The sequence below is a fragment of the Aspergillus caelatus genome (assembly GCF_009193585.1).
Source record: "Aspergillus caelatus strain CBS 763.97 unplaced genomic scaffold BDV27scaffold_274, whole genome shotgun sequence".
NCBI lineage: Eukaryota > Fungi > Ascomycota > Eurotiomycetes > Eurotiales > Aspergillaceae > Aspergillus > Aspergillus caelatus.
This window is the reverse complement of record NW_022475537.1, coordinates 9175-29516: the sequence shown is the minus strand read 5'-3', so window position 1 is coordinate 29516 and position 20342 is coordinate 9175. Positions and strand designations below refer to the sequence as shown.

Sequence of the window (20342 nt, the reverse complement as noted above, 5' to 3'; positions counted from 1 at the left end):
TTAATTCCTTCAGGCTAGGGACTCACTAAACCCAAATGAGGATACAACTCGTAGAGAACGAAAGTGCACAGCCTCTCTCTTGGAGATCGCAGCCGCAAATATCTGGTACGCCCATTCTTGGCAGGCTGGTTAAGTAAGAGTAAAAAGTCTCGAGTCGTTTTTTTCCGACTCCCGAAACCCCACTAATTCGTCCTCTGGACCCGATCTTACTCTTTCGGGTATCCAACTCGTAGCTCCATATTCTCTTCTCTCAGCCCGCAGCTCAATGGTTTATCGAGGGAAGCCCAGTCCTGCCTGTGAGCCCTGTCGGACTAGACGCCTTAAAGTACGTGGCGTATCGATCCATTCTACTCCAACCTGCGGGTGTAACTACGTACTAAGTCTATACAGTGCGATCAGCGGAGGCCGTCCTGCTCACAATGCGTCCGCGCTCATCGAGAATGCTCGGGGTATCGCGACATAGCGACCCTGAGCTTTCATGATCAGAGTGAGGAAGTAATAGGAAAGGCCCGTCGCCAACAGAATAGTACTAAGGTGTCGACGAAGGCCCTGTCATGCTCGAAACGACCAAGTCCGTCCTCGGCCAATGGCTACCGACAAGCAGCGCCTACAATATTCTCATCTCTCACATTCTCGGTGAATGACCAAGCGTCAGGTTTTATCTTTTCACATTATGTCCGAAACGCAAAGCACACTCGAGGTCATCTTGACTTCCTGCCAACCCTTTTTAGGCAGGATACTAGTCCCGCGGTCAGGGCCTGCATCAGCGCCCTGGGACTCGCGTCCCTGGCTAATATTCATATGTCGCCCGAGTTAATGTCTGCTGCACGACATGAATATAGTGCGGCACTGTCCGCCACTAGTAAAGCCCTACGCGACCGGGAATGTGCACGGTCCGACTCAACCTTGGCAGCAGTTGAACTCTTGTCGCTGTATGAGGTAAGTAGCTCTTGCATATTACCTGTCGCATGGTTACTCTGAGGCTAATGGACAGCATAGATCCTGACGTGCGAGGGTGTACCTTTAATAGGGCGCTGGTTGAACCATATAGAAGGGGGTGTGAAACTGATTGAGCTTCGTGGATTCGACCAAGTACAGCATCAAGCGGGCTTGGAGTTATTCACGCAGATCCGGACACAAATTGTACGTCATACTCGCATCGAAGGGAACTAGCAATGGGCTAATGGCAGACGACGACAGGCATTGGGAAATTTATACAAAAAGCAACGCACCCCGTCATGGCTGCTAGACCTGTCCAAAGAGGCTCTAAAGCACCGTGGCGAGACCGGGGACCAGGTGCTGGACTACTTCTTTCGGATCTTGGTGGAAGTCGGTGATCTGGTTGCAACTATTAACGAGAGCGCTTTTGCCCATCCAGCTAGGATTCTTAAAAGAGCTCTCAACCTTGATGCCGAGCTGATTACGTGGGCGATGAGTATTGATCCGAGATGGAAATACGCCGTTGTTAAGGTCAAGAAGCCCGATGATGAGAACGATACCGTCCGCCATATATACAGTGACCATTATCATATCTACCCTAATAGCACAGTGAGCATGGCTTGGAACCACTATCGGTTCATTCGCATCATTCTCCATGGCATCATTGGATACCTTTTCGCCACTCACTTTCAGGAATCTGAAGGAGGGGGATCATACCAACAAAGCGAGAGGCAGAGCACCGCAATCTCCCAACAGTTAGCGGAGGATATATGTGCGAGTGTACCGTATCATCTGGGCCTGACCAGCTCATCCGATGGGCCAACCTTGGGTATTCCGTTTGCTGGCGGTGTTATTCGCTTGATGTGGCCGCTTTTTATTGCGTCCGACTGCCGGGGCGCGTCGCTGAAAATGCGGGAATGGATTGCACAGTGTCTGCATAAAATTGGCCGTGGCGTAGGGATCAATATGGCGGTTACAATGTCCCAGATCCTTCGAGCTGACATGCACATTAACTGGCTGGAGGAGGAAGAGACTAATGTGGTGAGACGACCATATCTTGTACGTAACGAGTATTTTCCGCCGGACACATAATGTAGATCAATGCATTTGTTCGCCATTTTCATCACCAGGATATAAGATTCTTCAAGGGACCATGTAGGGAGCAACTGTTTATTGATCGTTGTGACAAAGGGGTGTGTTTATCTATTTTATACTAAATATACCATTAATAGACGACAGGATCTTTATACAGTTTTAATCATCTAGAAAGATAATGTCACGGATCTGTTGGGGAATCGGCCCGGAATATATATTGTGGCTTATGAGCAACGGCAACTTTCGTAGATGAAGGCCTACGCATTTAACTAAATTCCAGAATCTCATTGTGAAATTATTATAAACCACAGATGAAATCTATCTAATTAAACTGCTGATCTCCGTGGTGAGGGGTTGAGTCTAGAGTTGGTATGTATCTCGATGTTGGGAGCTGGGACAGCAGTTGACCGATGAAGAATTCCAGGCTGGTCTTTCAAATAATCACTGTCTCGGCATTCAAGATACCCCACCCTGCCAAGGTAACGCACATTAGCTTGTACAGCCTCGTGAAGTACCTTTCTATTTGGAGGAGAGAGCGGAGATGGGATGGAAATGGCGTCCTGCTTCCTGCCTCGTACAAATTGCTGCACCGGCCAAAGTGGATGGCTTTCGCCAACCTGACTTGTATCGTCCAGAGCTCGTTCCACCCAAAGATCCCATCGGACTGGTTGACATGTATGCTTTAACTCGAAATTGACCTGTGCCCAAAACTCAGAAGTGCTTAGGCCAAACTGAGTCGCTGCATTGATGTATGACGAGATGTCGTTTGAGAGTATCTGGGTCACAGTTTGTGTTGCAATAAACCCTGCATCGGTGATGGGCACCCAGCGCTCTTCGGTCTCCAGGGGGTACAGCTGTAACCGCGACGCAGTGGCGACAATTCTCCAGATGAAGTCGTCGAGGTTAGGAACACCTTCATCGGCGGTTCCGATGATCATGCCTGGCTTGATGACTGAGAACCGGTTCTGAGACAGCGGTAATTGAGACGCAAAGCGACGGACGATGGACTCGGCAACAAATTTACTCTGGGCGTACCCGTTACTCCGGCTTAGCTGCTCCACAGCAGCCTGATTTCCAGGACTGGCTTGTAATTCAGCTATGGCGCCGCCAGACACGAAAACAAACCGTGGTGAATCACGAGACAGAACGGCAGCCTTGAGAAGCTCAACGGTGGAAAGCACGTTTGATGGCCGTAGTCTATCATAGTCCATATTCCAGTTCACGAGGGCGCCGTTGTGAATGATGGCGCCAATATTGTTGGTTGTCGCCGTGCCGGACAACTGACGCCATTGGGAGTCACTCAACCCCAGCTTGGGAAGTTCGAGATCTCCTATCCACACCTCGATGCGTGTCTCGTACTCTGTCCTCCACCATCCCGCAATAGCTGCTGTCTGTTTCAACCTTGCTAGGCCTTGAGCAGCAGAGGCGGCACGTACAAGAGCCACTACCTGTTCAACTGTATTCGATGTTAGAAGACAACGTAGAATCTGGGTGCCGAGATACCCAGTTCCGCCAGTGAGGAAAACTGTAGCGTGTGTATCCACTAGCTTGGATGGGTTGAACCATGACTGAGAGACTGCTGCTGTCCAGGTGGAGGATAATGCAGCTCCTATCTCTCCCTCCAGGTCCAATCTTGGACCCTCCTCAGACTTTGTATCAATACACTCTGACATCTTGGCAATTGTTGTATTGCGGCTATTGATCAAGGACGCACCCAAATGAGTACCAAATTCATTCTGGATTAGCCTTATGAGGCTGATGATTCGAATAGAGTCCCCGCCAATGTCGTAAAAGTTGTCATCGACACTTATCGTCTCGCTTTTGAGTCCGAGGATTTTCGCCCAAAATGCTCTTAACCGTCGTTCTGTCTTGTTGGAACAGTCACGAAATGTTGAAGGTAGAGATGTACTCTGCAGCTTAAATCCCGCTTCATCACGGAAGTTGTCCTGGTCCCGCTTTATTCTTCCCTTGGCCAGCCTTGCTCGGAAATGATCCGTGGCGATGTTTTGGAGGTGACGGCGATCCATCTTGCCAGATGTATTTAGTGGCAGTCGCCCAACAGCGATGTAGACACTGGGTATCATATACGTCGGTAAACGATCGGCAAGTGCGTCTCTTACCGACCATGGGATTGTAATGGCACGGGCATCGTCTTCCGATGGAAGCTTCACATCCCCAAAGCACAAAAAAGCCGCCAACACAGGTCCAGCATCCCCTCCATCCGGAGCAGTGGCCACCACGACCGCCTGCTTCACGTCGACCATACAGTCGCGAACATGGCATTCCACTTCACCCAACTCCACACGGTGACCGCGGATCTTAACCTGAGTGTCCTTACGCCCCAAGTACATCAAGCTCCCGTCCTCGTTATAGCGCACCAGGTCGCCTGTTTTGTACAGTCGTCCTCGTCTGCCAGGATGACCCGTGATACCCTGTACTAGCCAACTTGGATCCTCGACGAAGACTGCCGATGTCCTTTCCGCGTCGCCTAAGTAGCCTCGGGCCAGAAGTGGTCCCTCTACGAGCAGTTCTCCGACAGCTCCAATTGGCACCAACCGGTTATGATCATCTGGAGACACGACCCAGGACACGGCACCGACAGCATTTCCGATCTGGGAACCACCGCCGTTGCTGACTTGGACCTGGTTTATTGAGCAGAAGATGGTACATTCAGTGGGACCATACGCGTCGAAGATCTGAGGAATGTGTGCCCACTTCTTAAAATCATCATCATTGGCATTTTCCCCCACAAATATGATGGTTTGCAGGGAGGGTATGCGTTGTGGCTCCACAAGTCTTGCCACGGACGCGGTGAGAGACATAGTATTGACCTCCATGGTGTCGGCGCTCAGCTCCAGATCATTGAACCTGTCCGAGTCGGATGGCACACAGATGCAACCCCCGTAGACGAGGGTCGTCAATATCTCCATCAGGCTTATATCGAATGTGTATGAGGTAAATTGAAGTGTCCTTGTGTGTTCGTTGAACCCCATCCTCGCCCCATGGGAGAGGCAACTGGTGCTGAGCGCGGCATGATCTACAACAACCCCTTTCGGCTGGCCGGTGCTTCCAGACGTGAAGAACACGTATGCCCCAGATGAGGCCAGCCCATCAAGGGTTGGACTAGACAAGGGGGCGGTCACCATGGGTAACGTCTTTATACTCGCATTATGCACGGGAATAATAATCCGATTAACTCCAGCAAGCGTGGCAGCATGTTTGGCGGATGTTAATATCACCTCTGCTCCTACGCGGGCTAGGATAGCGTCTCGACGACCTGCGGCCTGTGACACGTCCAGAGGAACAAACGTACCGCCGGCCTTGAGCACTGCCAATGTAGCAACTATCGCCCATAATGATTTCTCGAAGCACAGTGGAACCATAGTCCCAATGCCTACCCCGAGACCTGTTAAGTGCGCTGCAAGTCTTGCCGACATGTCCTCTAACTCTCCGTAAGTCAACTTACCATCCCATGCACAGACTGCGGAAGCACCCCGTCGCTTAGCAAGGTTGTCCGCAATGATCTCATGGACACAGGTATCTTCCCGGCGCGGGACAATCTCGTTCCAGGCCCATACTCGTCTCGCATCTTCCATGCTTTGTGAAGGCATGGAAGACACAGGCTTCCACGGCATGGCATGTATGTACATGAGGATGTCAGAGTATTGAGCCAAAAGTCGTTCTACCGAGATCGAAGGTATCGCCTCCGAGTCGAACGTCGCGCGAACATGGACGGAATCGGCTGACGGTGTGCACACTATTGTCAGTGGATAGGTGTGGAATGCCGGGCCTGGTTCTCCCTGAACCTGTTGGTATAAGGGGCTTTCGGGAAAGTCCTCTTCCTCTGAGAATTGTACGATCAAGAGACTCTGAAACCGACAAGCATCGGCATAACCGAGTTTACGGATCCGCTGCAACCCGGTCTGTTCGAAGGGAATCATTCTTACGCTTCGCGACTGCACTTCATCCAGAGCATCCTGGATGGTCATGGCGGGCACCTGTCGAATTCGAAACGGGACAGTCGCAATGGTAGGTCCAGAGATCTTGTCAATGCCTCTAAGATTTGTCATTCGGCCGCTGATTACAGTGCCAAAGACAGCGTCGCTTTCTCCAGTAAACATCGACAAGGCTGTTCCCCAAGCGAATCTGAGCGCTGCTGACAACGGGGTGTTGAGGTGTGCCTCGGATGGAAGGGTAATACGACGTTCCGTGCATCTCGGGGCTTGCACGAAATAGGAATCCATAGACACTGTTGTGAGTGATGCACAAGTAGCGTTGGCCAACTCGGCGTCCCAGAAGCGTTTGAGCTCATCTTCTGCGGGCAGTGAGAGGCAGTGTCGGACGAAGCAGCTATATGGCTGTGAGTTTAGGCTCTCGCCATTATAATAAGCTGTTGATAGTTGTGTCATAATCAAGCCTAGAGATACCCCATCATAGAGAGCATGATGAATAGTCACAACTGCTCGATATCGATCCACATCCTTGTCTGGTGCCAAAATCTGGATGCTAAACAATGGCTCGCCTAGGCTAACAGAGTGCTCGCCAGCTCTGGTGATTGATCGCCTGTAGCTGGCCTTGCGCATGACAACCTGTACCAAGTTGCCTCCTATGCTGGTGGCACAGACTATTCTCGTGCGAAGGATAGGATTTGCATCCATCACAATGTCCCATGCGTTTTGGAAACGATCCACATCAACATCTTGAGCGAGCTCGAGTGTGAAATTGAAGACGTACGCACCAGGTTGCTTTATCGTCAGAGCGAATAATCCTTCCTGTAGTGGTGTGCAGGGATATACGTCTTCCACACTATTCCCGTCTATATTGCATTGCTTCGTCACTTCCCGCATCAACTCCTCGTGGTGATAGCTCGTTGGGAGTAGCGAGAAAGGTGGTGGCGGCGGGTGTTCTTCAGAGGAGGAGCCCCGGTCAATACTCTCACGTATGACTACAGTAGCCATGTCCCGGAGGCGAGGATGAACCAGGATGTTGGCCGCCGTCAATCCCAGATTCATGTCAGTCGCCCGTGCGGAAATAACCATGGCACTGATGGAGTCACCGCCAAGGTGGAAAAAGTTGTCATTCATTCCCACGTCATTCGCACTTAGACCGAGGACATCGGCTACAAGTTGGCGTATCTTTTCTTCTGACTCATTAGATGGAAGCATCTTGATGGATGGCTTAGAGCCCTGGTAGATACTGAGCTCCTGTCGGGAGAGCAGGCAGGCTTGGTCTTTCATAAGGCGCCGATTGGCCTTGCCGGTAGGGCCAAGTGGTAACTGCTTTAGTGGAATGAATAACGAAGGGACCATAAAGGGCGGCAGGCTCTTCCGTAGTGCGACCTCTGCGCTCGAAGACCGAAGCTGGAAAGATCTATCGGGTGCGGCAAACACGTTTGATTCCGGCAGCTTGCCTGAATCAGGTTGATCTATAGCATTGGCAGCGTCCCAGACGAATGCAACCAGTAACTTCTGGCTTTCCAAATCCGAGGGTGTAATAACCTCCACTATGGCATCGGTTGCCATGGGAAAAGACCGCGTAACCTGATGCTCAATCTCTGCAAGCTCCATTCTTTGTCCGCGAAGCTTGATCTGTTTGTCTTTCCGGCCGACAAACTCGAGCGACCCATCGCCTATGGGGCTGTATCGCAACATGTCCCCTGTTCTGTAGAGTCGTTTGGCTTGTTTGCCTTCCCTTAGAACGCGCAACCACCGTGGGGGTGGAATGAAGGATGAGCTACTGAGGTCCTCATCTCCAAGGTAACCACCAGCAACAATTGGACCCTCGATCAATAACTCCCCAACCGCCCCAATTGCAGATAGCCTCTCTGGATTATTGGGTTCTACCAGCCAGCATGCGGCTGTGACTCCTAATCCAACATTCGCCGGATTAGCATTCGGCTGCGTCTTGGTCTGCACAGTGGTGTAAATGGTGCATTCAGCAGGACCATAGACGTAGAACAGTCTCACCGCGCCTGACCAAGTCGTAAAGTCTGTTGGCCTGGCGGACTCTCCACCAATTACCAATACCTTAATCTCCGGTACAGTACGAGGATCCAAAGTTCGAGCGACTGAAGGTGTCAGGAAGGTCCAATTTGCCTTGCGTTCTCTGATGGCGCCAGCGAGGTTGTCCCGGCTTTCTGTTTCCTTGGGGATACACACGCACGCTCCAAGGGCCAGGCTAAACAGGTAATCTCCAACAGCTACATCAAAGGCGTGAGATGCAAACTGGAATACACGGGACTGATGATTCATGTTATAGCAAGGCCCAAGGGCGGTGATTTGAGTGGCAAGGGCTGAGTGATCGATGACAGCGCCCTTTGGCGTTCCCGTCGACCCAGAGGTATATACGGCGCATAGGGCATGGCTGGGAAGCGTCTGGCAGGGTTGAACTCTGCAAGCCGTCGGCGAGACTTTGTTCTCGGTGGTGCTGCTTCCATCCACCTGGACAATGTGTTCGCAGGATAGCTGCGCCGCTAGCCCAGCCATGTCCCTGGAACAAAGAATCATTGTGGCTTTCGCATTCTTACATATCCACGCAAGCCGTTCGGGCGGGTGAGATGGATCTAGAAGTATAAATGCTCCGCCTGCTTTCACGACGGCCAGGACGGCAACCGCAACCCATTTTGACTTTTCGAAGCAGAGGGGAACAAAAAGATCCTGGTGTATACCTTTCTCTCTCAAATTCGCCGAAAGCAGCGAGGACCGCTCATCGAGTTCCGTATAAGTGAGCTGGCCATCCCAGGCATCAATCGCGGTTGCATCTGGTTGCGATACACAATGGTCGTGGATCATATCGTGGACGCACCTCGCAACTGCTGGAGACTTCAAGCTGTTCCAGACCTGGAGTTGCTGCCAATCCTCCGCGCTGATTCTCTCTATATCACCCACTACTCTGTGCGGGAATGAGACTATTTGTTTCAAGACATTTGCAAAAACTTGTAGTATCCGTCGTATCTGAGCCTGGGGTATTACAGCTGCATCGTAAACTGCCTCCATATGAACCATCCCATCATCAGCGGGAGTACACAAAATAGTTAGTGCATATGTATCCCACGTTCGCTGTGCGATAGCAAGACCCTCGACGCTGCTGAAGATCCCAGACTGTTCGGATGAGGACAGATTCTGCTGGATCACCAGAAGACTCTGAAATTTGCATGCCCTGGCAGCGTCGTTTCCAAGCCGACTGATATTCTGGATCCCAAAATGTTCAAATGGCATCGTCAATATTACACGGCTCTGCAAGGTCTGAAGCTCCTCGTGGATTGGCAAGTGTGACTTCAACTGAACCCGTAAAGGGAATGTTGTGATTGTAGGGCCAGCCATCTTGTCAATTCCCGGTACAGGCGATCCCCTTCCAGAAACTGTCACGCCGAACACAACATCATTTACGCCAGTATAGCTAGCCAAGGTTACTGCCCACGCTAGCTGTATACGAGTAGAGAGGGTAATGTTTGCTGAGGCGTTGCTTGGAGGCAGCCGGATATCCAGCTTCTCAGATTCTGTGGTATTCGGAGAATAAGTTGTAGACGGCAAGGCGGGAAACTGTTCGGCTCGCACATCAGCCATCTCGGCTTTCCAGTGCTCCGATGCATTCGCGTTGGACTGGTGAACATATTTCACAAACCCGTTAAACGGTTGTGGAGCCAAATGGCTGCCATGATACGCGGCATGAACCTGTCCCAGGAGCACGGACATTGACCACGCATCGTATATGCAGTGATGCATAGTGAGGACGCAATGCTTTGACACTTCTCTGGTGCTGGAAATTAGCGCCAACCGTACTAGTGGTGCACCTAGGCTCATTGATTTGGCCTTGTCTTGCTCCAAATATTCATTGAGATCATGGTGAATGTCAAACTCAAAGTCGCCACGAGCAACAACTTGATACGTTGAGCCATCATCAGAGCACCGTATGACACGGGTTCGTAGGGGAGGATTGGCGTTCAAGGTGGCCTTCCAAGCTGCCTCCAACCTGCTAACACTAACGTCGTTTTCAATTTTGTAAACTCGCCGTGCCACATAGGATCCCGGCCGTAGAGTATTCAGTGCGATTAGGCCCTCCTGCATGGGTGTGGTCGGGTAAATATCCTCAATCTGCGCCTCTGACAATCCGTATTCTTTGGCTGCTATGCCCAGGATAACTTGCTTTCGACTCTCCGTAATTAATTCAAACGGAGCACAACGATAATCTCGTTGTTCTTGCTCTTGTGTCGAGTTCGTCAGATTGGCTTGATCTAACAGTGATGTATTCGCAAAAATATCACTGAATGTCAGAGACAGACCGGCCGCATGTGCAGCTGAGACCAGCTTCATCGCTGTCAAGGAGTCGCCTCCTCGTTGGAAGAAGTCGTCCCGTCTCCCAATGCTCGATTCCACAATGTTCAAAGCCTGTGACCAAAGTGAACGCAGCCTGAGCTCTTCGTCGGTGCGTGGGGCCTCATGACTGGCATTGGATCCCATGCACATATCCACCTGAGCAACCGTCATCTGAGAGAGGAGCTCGCGTAGCATTCTGCGATCGGTTTTACCTGACAGATTCAGTGGTATGCGGGATACCGGCACGACAAGAGCAGGAATCATGTACCGCGGAATGACACCGGTTAAACGGGCCTTTAATTCGTGTAGGTATGCAGGGGCTCGATCTAGAGAACCCAGGGGAACAGCACCCGTGTTATTGGGCGAGGTGCGGTTGAATCCGAAAAATGCTACCAACTTGATATCATTGGAGTTGGGCGCAGGGCATAGATCCACGACCACGTCGTGCACTGCGGTGTCTGACTGTTCCGCTAGACAACGCTGAATGTGGCCCACCACTTCATCCAAGTCCACTCGTTGGCCGTATAGCTTGACCGAATTATCTTTTCGACTTAGAAATCGGACGGACCCATCGTCGGTGAATTGTGCCAAATCTCCTGTCTTGTAGAGCCGCCCACGGTAGCCTGGTTTTAGCTTGCGCTGCCACATCGCATCCTGAAGAAAAGCGAGTGCCGTCCTCTCAACATCAAGATAGCCACGAGCCAATACAGGGCCTTCGATGACTAACTCGCCAACCGCTCCCACAGGGACCAACTTATCATGGTCGTAGGGGTCTACCAGCCAAATTGCTCTTCCGATCCTATGGCCCACGTTCTTTCGATCCGAACCAACCGTTGGGTTCTTCCTCACACAGCAGAGACTGACACTCTCTGCTTGGCCATAGGCGAACATAAGGTTCGCTTTACCTTCCCACCTACTGAGGCTCGCGAGTGACATGGGTTCACTAGTGAGAAGCAAGGTTTTGAGGCCAGGTGTCATATCTGGATCGAGCAGTGCAGCCACTGAAGGTGTAAGATTGGCCCAATTGACCTGATATTCCGTTATAAATGTCTCGAGGTGATTTAGCCGTTGTGATTCAGATGGTATGCAAACACAACCTCCAAACATAAGGGTGAGCAGCACATCCCGGTGGGCTATAAGAAATGCGAAACTCGAAAATTGGAGAACCCGGGATTGTCCATCCAAACAGAGGGGTTCTCCTAGCAGCGTGCCCCAGCTCACAAACGCCGCATGCTCCACTACAATCCCCTTTGGATTGCCGGTCGATCCCGATGAGAACACAACGTAGAGTGCATTATGAGGGCTGCTAGGGGCCTCGGTTTGCCTTTCGTCATCCCCCTTGCAGCGGTCATCAAAGTGTTCGGAACCCTCTTTGACGACCACGACCCGATCCGATAGCGTACGAGCTGTATCGAACAAATCTGGGCTAGCCAACAGAAGATCGATTTGAAGTTGGTCGCAGATCTGTTTCATGCGGGGAGCGGGATAATATGGCTCAATAACAACATATGCTGCTCCAGCCTTGATAACAGCAAGGAGAGAAACAACAAGCCACTTTGACTTTTCAAAGCACAAAGCAACAAAGGTCTCCGGAATGACTCCCAGTGTCCGTAGATATACTGCGAGCTTGGACGAGAGATGGTCCAATTCTCGGTAGGTAAAATGGCCATCCCAGGCATCAACAGCCAGATTGTCTGGTGTCTCCGTAGCTTGCTGGGATATCAAGTCATGGACACACTTCTCCTCCCATGTCACTTCAAAGTTATTCCACTTTTGAAGCATCGACAAGTCCTCTTCATCACACCAATCGAGATCGCCCACAGCCATCCATGGTTGATCTATCAGCGCAGTAATGACCCTACTTATTTTGGCTGCCATGCTCTTTGCCTGGAGGCTACCGAGCTTTGATGTCGAGTATCCTAGGCTTACCATCATTCCATTAACCTCCAAAATAATTCTAATCTGCACTTGTGTAAGATAAGCTCACGACCCTCGCTCATTGGCTGCCGCGGAACATTTAGTGATACCTACATCGGCCATAGTATGTTCCCGTAACACTTGAGAGGCTCTCCCAGGACCATTGTTGATCATTAAGACGGTGTCACAACCCTCCAGGGCTAAATCCTGACCAGCATCCTGTGGCTGGGCACCATTCCGGTAGAACCTGTCGCTCAGACTCTTCTTCAAAAGGCCTAAGATAGGGTTACTCCTGTCAATCTCCATTCGATGGACCCATCCTGCGAAAGGCGGCTCATTACTGGCATTCGCGGAACGAATACAATGAAAACTGACGTCGCTTGCGCCAGTGTAGATTCCTAGCACTAGGCCCCAAGTGAACCTTAGTATCCCATCCATGTCGACCTCATGGCTGTCACAAAACTCGCCCAGTGGCGGAATACCGATGGGAATCCAGCTTAATTCGCCGTCAAGGCCAAGGTTGTCCTGTTTCAGCATGCATAAAGACCGGCTACCCAGGTCTTCTGCGGCAGCCATGATGAAATATGCGAACAGGCGCAATGTCTGTTTTTCCCTTGGTTTGTTGGTTCAGAAATTCACATTTAACAAGCAAGGAAAACGCAATATGTACCCGACAAGACAGTACCGAGCCTTAGTTCGAATGTTTGGTCTGATGGCTTGACTTGGTCTACACTTAGTTATAGACGCATTACACTACATAGTCAGGAAATAGCTACATTGGGCGCTTGTAATCCCCGCCTCAATATCTGTTTCCAATGGTCATCTCGTCATAAAGCCCCCTCTATCTCTTCCTGCGAGCTGACAAACCAACACCGTTCTCGACGTGGCGTATGGTAGAAACAAAGGATCTGCACGATATTTCCGAGATTGTCATTGCAATTGCAGCGCAAGAGTTATACGCGTATAAACGATCAGAACAACACTCCGAACCTTTCTTGGTCGCATATTTCATGTCCTGCACGGAGCGGGGTACGTGCATCCAGATAGTCCGCACCTCCATTGTCCATCTCGTTGTTGAAAGCACAGACCGTCCATGGCTGCAGTGTGCGGCAGGGAAAGAGAACCGATGTTTTTAGTCCAGCCAGCCACAACTTAGTTCTAGCGCAGGGATCGAGTCACTTCGCACAGGGAACATTTATCCAGTTCAGAACTGCAGCTAGGTAGGTGAAAGAATGACACGTCATCACTGATAGACTCCATCACTGTCGATCTGATGGAGACTGAGCAATTTTACAGTTCAGGGCTGCCTACGACCTCCGCATTCAATCCTGAAGGGGGAATATATCAACTAATGCATGTATGCATGTCGTAAACCATTGGTCCTGCGTGAAGCATTGATGCATCGCAAAGGCCCGCCGAAGACGATTTCTTAACCGGATACCACCAAAGTCACTTGGTACCATTTGAATTGGCCTGGTTGACTCGGCTAAGTCGAATACCCCCAGTGTTAGGTTTTGTTTCAGTAATAGCTCGGGAACTCAAGTAATTAACCGCTCACAACAGGCTACTTCATGAAATAACGAGCCTGTACCTACTTGAGCGTGCGGCGGGGGCTTCTCTAGGAAGAAAAGAAAGAAAGAAAGAAAGAAAGAAAGAAACACAGACATTCTGCCGATTATTTTCATACCAAAGACTACTCACAATGCTTGCCACCATTATGCCTGCGTCCGAACACCATACCACCAGCACGGTGAGCAAAACTGTAAGCCGAGGAATGTCATCGATTGTTTGTTTCTTTGCAGTTTGCCAACTCTTTAACACATGAGCTAGGCAGGTCCAACACCTCATGATATGGAGGGGCCGAAATTGAGCTTTGATGCTAGAGTCAACTCGGTCTTCCAACCTGATCATCCGGAGCTGATGCACTTGGAACTTCGAGTACAGCACAAGGTGTTGCAAGCGGTGATTCGTGGCAGTGCCGTTGGAAAGGCAACCTGGGACATAGCCCAAAAGGTGACTGCCGAGTCCATCGTGAGGGTCACAGGCCACGTCCTTCAATCGACCAGTGATAGTAGTGAAGTCAATGGCAATACGATCGATACAACCATTCATGTGTCGGACCTGGATGTCATCGCCTGGGCATCTCCAAACCTGCCCTTATCCTCATGCCACAGAAAGACAATGTTGTCCCACGTTGGCATTGAGGAACGACTCACTAATCGAATCCTCGATGTGCGCTTCGCCGCGTCGGGAGCACTCTTCAAGCTCCATTCAGGTATGTGCCAACTGGTTGTCGAGTTTCTTTGCTCCCAAGGGTTCCATTGGATCCATACCCCGCGCATTATAACTGCTACTGTCCCGGGCGACAACGAGTACTTTCATCTGCCATATTTTGGCAAGGATGCATGGCTGGCCCAGAGCTCGCAGCACCACAAGCAGATGGCTCTTTCTATGGACATGCAGCGAGTGTTTGAAATTGGACCAGTCTTCCGGGCCGAAGTCAAGTCCAGCACATCTATGCGGCATCTGACCGAGGTAGGTCCAGCCATCACCGCTGACAGGTGCGCTGGTACTCAGAAATTGCTGCTAACGCACCTCATACGCAGTTCACCGTCCTGGATATTGCCATGGCTTTCGAGGACGACTACCAGGAGGTGGTCGACTTGATTGAATCCATGCTGCTATTCGTTTTCAAGGAACTTCAGGGACGCAAACAGTACAGGCAGCTTATCGCGCTGGTTGAAGAAATGTATCCTGGGGTCCAACCGTTCCGAGTGGGCTTGGATGAGCATGGCAAGGTCCCGCGCATCACCTTTTTGGAGGCCAAGCGCATCCTGCGGGAGGAGATTGGCCTCGACTCAGATGACAGCAAGAACTTTACGTGAGTAAACTTCCGCCGATGCCAATCTCAAATCCACATCGATTTTCGTCCCCGTCTCCAAGTCAAATTTTCAGGCACTAATGAGTGAATGGTCTCACAGCGTCCAAGAAGAAGCGGCTCTTGGCCGACACTTCCGCGAGTTTCATCCTACCAGTACAGACGTCTTCACCATCACTCAGTACCCGGCATCTCTGCGCCAGTTTAACTCACAAGCCCACCCTGACGCTCCAGGGTTTTCCAATACATGGGACATCATCGTCGGTGGACGGGAGATCTGTTCGGGGAGTCAGCGCATCCACTCGTACCAGGAGCTGTGCGAAGCCATGAGGGCGGGGGTGTGTGGCCCGCCGCTGGATCCCGAGGCCGAACAATGGCAGCCCTACCTGGCTGCATTCAAGGCTGGCATGCCCCCACACGGCGGCTGCGGACTGGGGCTTAATAGGCTGCTACAGAGTTTCCTCGGGCTGGATGATGTGCGTGAGACTACGTTGTTTCCGAGAGATGTAAATAGGTTGAGGCCTTAGGAGTTAGTCTCCTCCAAGGAGATGAAATCGAACTGATGGTTAATCTGATTTCATGGACCTGGGAATAGTAGATTTTGGCAGGCCACCCACTATGTCATACCTTCACGTTATCCCCACCTAGCTCCCGTTTCCATGCCTTACCTACATCGCACAGTGGCCTGGTAGGCCTTCTAAGACAGAGAGCTATTCAACTCTACTAGATCTAGATTGTGAAGTGCGTGGTAGCCGTGCCAGAATGTAAAATGGTAAGATTTCGGTAAAATTGCTCAAAAATCGATGCATTGTCCGGAAGCTCGATTTAGTCCACCCTAATGACATGTCTTGGCTGCGCTAAGGGCCGTCGCCATACGTACGTGGACTTTTCTTTATTTTTATTCATGATTTACATGTATATAGATATAATTCGTGAGTGGCGCGTCGTTCTGTACTCTCATTTGTTCGTTTTTCCACTGTGGGTGGAGGGAAAGTGCTGTAGGTCAACCGTGCAGTGGAATAATGATACTAAGAACAATAATAATAAATAGATGACGGGTGGTTTTGCTCTGCCTCTGTGTCTCTACCCCTCTTTCTCGTCTCGCCCCCCCCTCTCGCCGTCAATTAATCACCTATCGCCAAGCCATCTCTGCAGAAACTAACCAACTTAATAAATCTAACCTAATCCTTGTGCGGCCGAAGAAGATAGACCATTCCGTGTCTCGCCTTCTTAGGTCCGGGCGGCGTCACCGCACGGTGCACCGTCGAACGCAGACGCCCACCCGATTTAGCCTCCAGTTCATCTGCAATATTGACGAGAACGGCACCATCGACGACAGGAACTGCCTGCCAGGCCTCGGTTCGTTTTCCCTCTGCGTCATAGACTGGGATCTGTGCGCTCACCTCCTCATACCACATCAGCGTCATGAGACCGAAATCGGTATGCCACGGCTGGACCACCGCACCAGGTTCTTGTACGGGAGGCTTGAAGACTAGCTTGAGCGCAGTGTCGCTGGGAACAGTTGGATCGTCGCTCAGCTCGGGGATGTTCACATCTATGGCGGCGCAGAGCTCCGCTAAGACTGTCTGAATGGCACCGTGCAGGGATTGCAGGGTCCGGGTAATGCGCTCTTCGTGGGGTGTGAGGCAAGGAGGCAGGGACCATTTGCCTAGTTGATACTCATCCCGGGCGATCTTTGGTGCGGTGCGAGTTAGCAAAATGGGAAGATCCTTGTTCGGCGAAAAATACGTGTTTACCTACCTCGTAGTATTCGAAAGTCTTGGCTGCGTGATACCTGCATGGGCGTGAGGAGCAAGAAGTTAGTAAGTAGCTACGACATGTTGGGAGAGTGCATGCTGTCGTTTCTTACCCTCGCTCCATTCCTTCGCGAATGCTTTGCTTCTTTTCCTCGCAATCCGGGGGCAGGTCGAAGAAGGCCTTGCCGGCCTGGAGGAGATTCGGTATGTCTTTGTAGACAGCCTTTATCCTTGAATCTCCGAGGTTGAGGTGGAACATGCCCACGGATTCGCAGGCTTGAACGAGCTTCCGGATCTCTTTACCATCTTTGTTCGCTAAGGCTTCGTAATCGACTACCGCCAGAGATGCTATCTTATTTTGGACAGTCATAGTGGTCTTGGGATAAAGAAAGGTGGTCGAGCGTACAAGAAGAAATGGCAGCTCAGCGAAAGTAAAAGCACTAGTATTCTTTCTTGGATATACCCAGGGTTGAGTAGAGCAAGTGGAGGGAAGCAAATGAGGGGAAAGTCATATGCCTTATAAACTACTACTGCAACAGATGATTCTCCCTTACAACTCTGATCCGTTCACGTAAGTCAGTGGATAGTGGACAGTGGACAGAAGACCGTCCATTCTCGTGAAGATGTACTCTATCTACATGTTTGCGGAAGCTAACGCAAATGCATATACTCCAACATTTACCCAGGCATAGCACTGGATCGTGCGTAACCCATCCACTTGAGAGGGGGGGGAAAGTGACGCTATGGATGCAATGTCGGCTCATCACAAAGGTGCATTAGAAGGCAACACCACCACGGACTCCCAAGATACTAATCATATCTGAGATCTACATGATCCAGGTGCTCCATCAGCCAGCCATACGAGTAGACAGACCTTACCTTGCATAACCTTCGGCTGTTCTGCCCACTACTCCAACAACCAATCCTGTAACAGCTTATGTTTCTCGCTTTATGCGTCAAATTCAAAAGGCCTTTACACACTAAGACTAACCCGTCTATGCCCGAAACCAAGCCTCCCTCGTCCCCCCGTCGTGACGTTACTGTGGTCCCTTCACATTGTCTCTTTCTCAGTGATGTGTGTCGTATCATTCAGAATGAATCTGCCTGAGTATTTTGCTACTTTACAGCGCCATCTCTTCCCTCTTCTAGCGGTCTTCTTACTGCCTGCCGGAATTTACTATCTGAGCTTGAGCAAGAAAGAGAGCCCCCTGGCACCCGTTTTGAATACGCCGGTGGATGAGTCCAAAGATGGGAAGAAACCAAGGTCAAAAGTCACACACCTCAAACCCACAGAATGGTATCGAAACATGTACTTTCAGCTTCAGAATCTGGAAGATCACCCCGAAGCGCTGGAACCAGCCCGAGAGGAACTCTTAGCCATGTTCTCTCACGGACTTTCAATTGCGCTCAGGCAGCCCAAGTGTAGTAGTAGCACCAACATCCTCCGGGTCGGGGATTACAGTCTTGAGAGCTTCTCCGGCTTCCTCAAGGACGTACATGAAAAGACTCAGTCGGAATGGGCCCGTTATCTGGAGCGACGAAAGCAGGGCCAAGGTCCCGAATTGTTCGCAACGGCTGAAGCGGCCAAAGCCTGGCTGGTCCAGCAGGCTCCCATCAAGTTTGTGGACGGCGCATGGCTTGGACACGTCCACAAAATCACCACCCCATTTGCCCTCCGTAGCATCACCAGACCGGTGTGGCAGGTTTTGTCGGAAGAGCTCGGCGATGGCGATCTGTGCAAACATCACGTCAATCTCTACCGCAAGCTTCTGGATGACATTGGATGTTCCCTCCCCCATGGCCACAGTGCCGATTTCATTCATCTCCGCGAGTGGGATCATATCGAGAACCGTGGCACCTGGGAAGCCGCCGTGGGCCAGCTCGTCATCTCGCTCTTCCCCAATGAGTTCCTCCCTGAAATCCTCGGGTTTAATATGCACTTTGAGACAGTTACCCTCGAAACGATGCAGGTGGCACATGAGCTTAAGGGCTTTGGCATTAACCCTTACTACTTTCTCATTCACATGACCATAGATAATGCCGATTCTGGCCACACGGCCATGGCCGCTCACGCTGTTCTGCGCTATCTGGAAGTGGTGCGAGCAACGGAAGGCACGTCGGCGATGCAGCAGGCCTGGAAACGTGTTCAGGTCGGATATATCTTGTCGCAGACCCTAGGTCATTACTCTTCTCCAGGGTCGGCCAGGTTGGGTCTGTCGAGCCCAGACGTGCTGCTAGGACCACTAAGCACGCGAGTGATAAACATCTTTAGATCCAAGGCTTTGGTATCGCAGCGCATTCATTCTCAGAGCAGGGTGCATATAGGACCCTATACCTTGTCTGAATGGCTCGACACGAGCATGTGGAAGCATTCCGATGGGCTGCATCAGCTGGATCTCTTGACTGCCTTGAGCCAAGCCAAGCCATGGGTGTTTGCCGGGGAAAGCAGCAAGAGCACACTTTTACGGGAGCTGTCGTGGGGGGGCCGCATGTTTGGCGCGTTCACCGACAACGAGGTTACTACGGTTCGCGGGTGGATCGATGCACTGAGGCCACGACATGAACCCTTGTTATATTGGACGTTTACCCAGAGACAGCCTGTGCCGTCTCAAGAAGCCGTCGCGGAGCTCCGAGATCCAGTTCGCCACCATCCATTCGTACTTCCCAATAATGAAGCCAGACCACTTCAGACGGTGGATTCGTGCACGACAACAACAGCAATATGCCAGGGGCTTGGTTTTGTTAGTGGGGGAAGGCCGTGGACGGAACAGCCAACGTTAACCATATCCTCGATGGCTCGACTCCCTGACGTCATTGCCCTTTGGTTTGCTCACATCAGTCTTCTCGAGAACACAATCAACACGCCTTCCCGAACCGTATGTCCCCTCCATTCCAGTATCCTGCGCCTCCTGCGCGCGCAAGCGGGATTTGGTATCGAATCCGATATCGTCGCGGGCATGGACGAGCTGAGGCGGGACTCCTGCACCAGTCTGGTAGACATTGGCCTAGAGCTGACCCAGCACCTTGGCCGGGGTACTATTGGTGCAAAACCGTTATCTTTGCACGATGTTTTCATGCTAGCGGCTAAGCACGGTCAGGGTGAGGAGAGTGCTAAATTGGCCCACGACATGCTGCGGTGGAGTGCGCGGCCCACGGCGAATCTCGGCTTGCTCCTCGGCTTAGCGACGGCCTTCCTGGAGTTTAAGCATGCCATTCGCAGATTCCCCAATCTCTTGAGTCGGGAGAGTGGCCTCTTGTTGGAGGCGCTTGTGGCAAGGGAAGCGGCGAGCCTAGAGGATTGTACTCGGGAGCTACAGAATACAGATGATACGCGGTACAAAGATTTGCTGCGGGGGTATCACCTTGCCATGATCACTTTGCCAAACTGTATATAGTCTCGAACGTCAGGTGTGTCCTGATTAATTAAAGGGAAAATAAAAG

General features: G+C 51.2%; 5 protein-coding genes across 5 annotated transcripts; 3 read left to right on the top strand and 2 right to left on the bottom strand.

The window, feature by feature from the left end:
* Nucleotides 1-265: 265 nt before the first annotated feature.
* BDV27DRAFT_162793 (Zn(II)2Cys6 transcription factor) lies at nucleotides 266-2031 on the top strand (the record flags this gene model as incomplete). Its single annotated transcript, XM_032073446.1, has 4 exons — nucleotides 266-325; nucleotides 391-939; nucleotides 1000-1143; nucleotides 1201-2031. The coding sequence occupies 4 exons, from the start codon at nucleotides 266-268 to the stop codon at nucleotides 2029-2031; spliced, it is 1584 nt and encodes a 527-aa protein (XP_031922351.1).
* A 329-nt stretch (nucleotides 2032-2360) lies between these two features.
* Nucleotides 2361-12842, bottom strand: BDV27DRAFT_162792 (uncharacterized protein; the record flags this gene model as incomplete). Its single annotated transcript, XM_032073445.1, has 2 exons — nucleotides 2361-12311; nucleotides 12381-12842. 2 exons carry the CDS (start codon nucleotides 12840-12842, stop codon nucleotides 2361-2363), a joined length of 10413 nt encoding a protein of 3470 aa, XP_031922350.1.
* A 1141-nt stretch (nucleotides 12843-13983) lies between these two features.
* On the top strand, nucleotides 13984-15671 carry BDV27DRAFT_149721 (putative aspartate-tRNA ligase; the record flags this gene model as incomplete). Its single annotated transcript, XM_032071106.1, has 4 exons — nucleotides 13984-14028; nucleotides 14097-14801; nucleotides 14873-15147; nucleotides 15248-15671. The coding sequence occupies 4 exons, from the start codon at nucleotides 13984-13986 to the stop codon at nucleotides 15669-15671; spliced, it is 1449 nt and encodes a 482-aa protein (XP_031922349.1).
* Nucleotides 15672-16325: 654 nt separating this feature from the next.
* Nucleotides 16326-17271, bottom strand: BDV27DRAFT_149720 (putative oxidoreductase, 2OG-Fe(II) oxygenase family; the record flags this gene model as incomplete). Its single annotated transcript, XM_032071105.1, has 3 exons — nucleotides 16326-16838; nucleotides 16906-16939; nucleotides 17015-17271. The coding sequence occupies 3 exons, from the start codon at nucleotides 17269-17271 to the stop codon at nucleotides 16326-16328; spliced, it is 804 nt and encodes a 267-aa protein (XP_031922348.1).
* Nucleotides 17272-17995: 724 nt separating this feature from the next.
* On the top strand, nucleotides 17996-20296 carry BDV27DRAFT_168689 (iron-containing redox enzyme family protein; the record flags this gene model as incomplete). Its single annotated transcript, XM_032074842.1, has 1 exon — nucleotides 17996-20296. The coding sequence occupies one exon, from the start codon at nucleotides 17996-17998 to the stop codon at nucleotides 20294-20296; it is 2301 nt and encodes a 766-aa protein (XP_031922347.1).
* Between the last annotated feature and the right edge of the window lie 46 nt (nucleotides 20297-20342).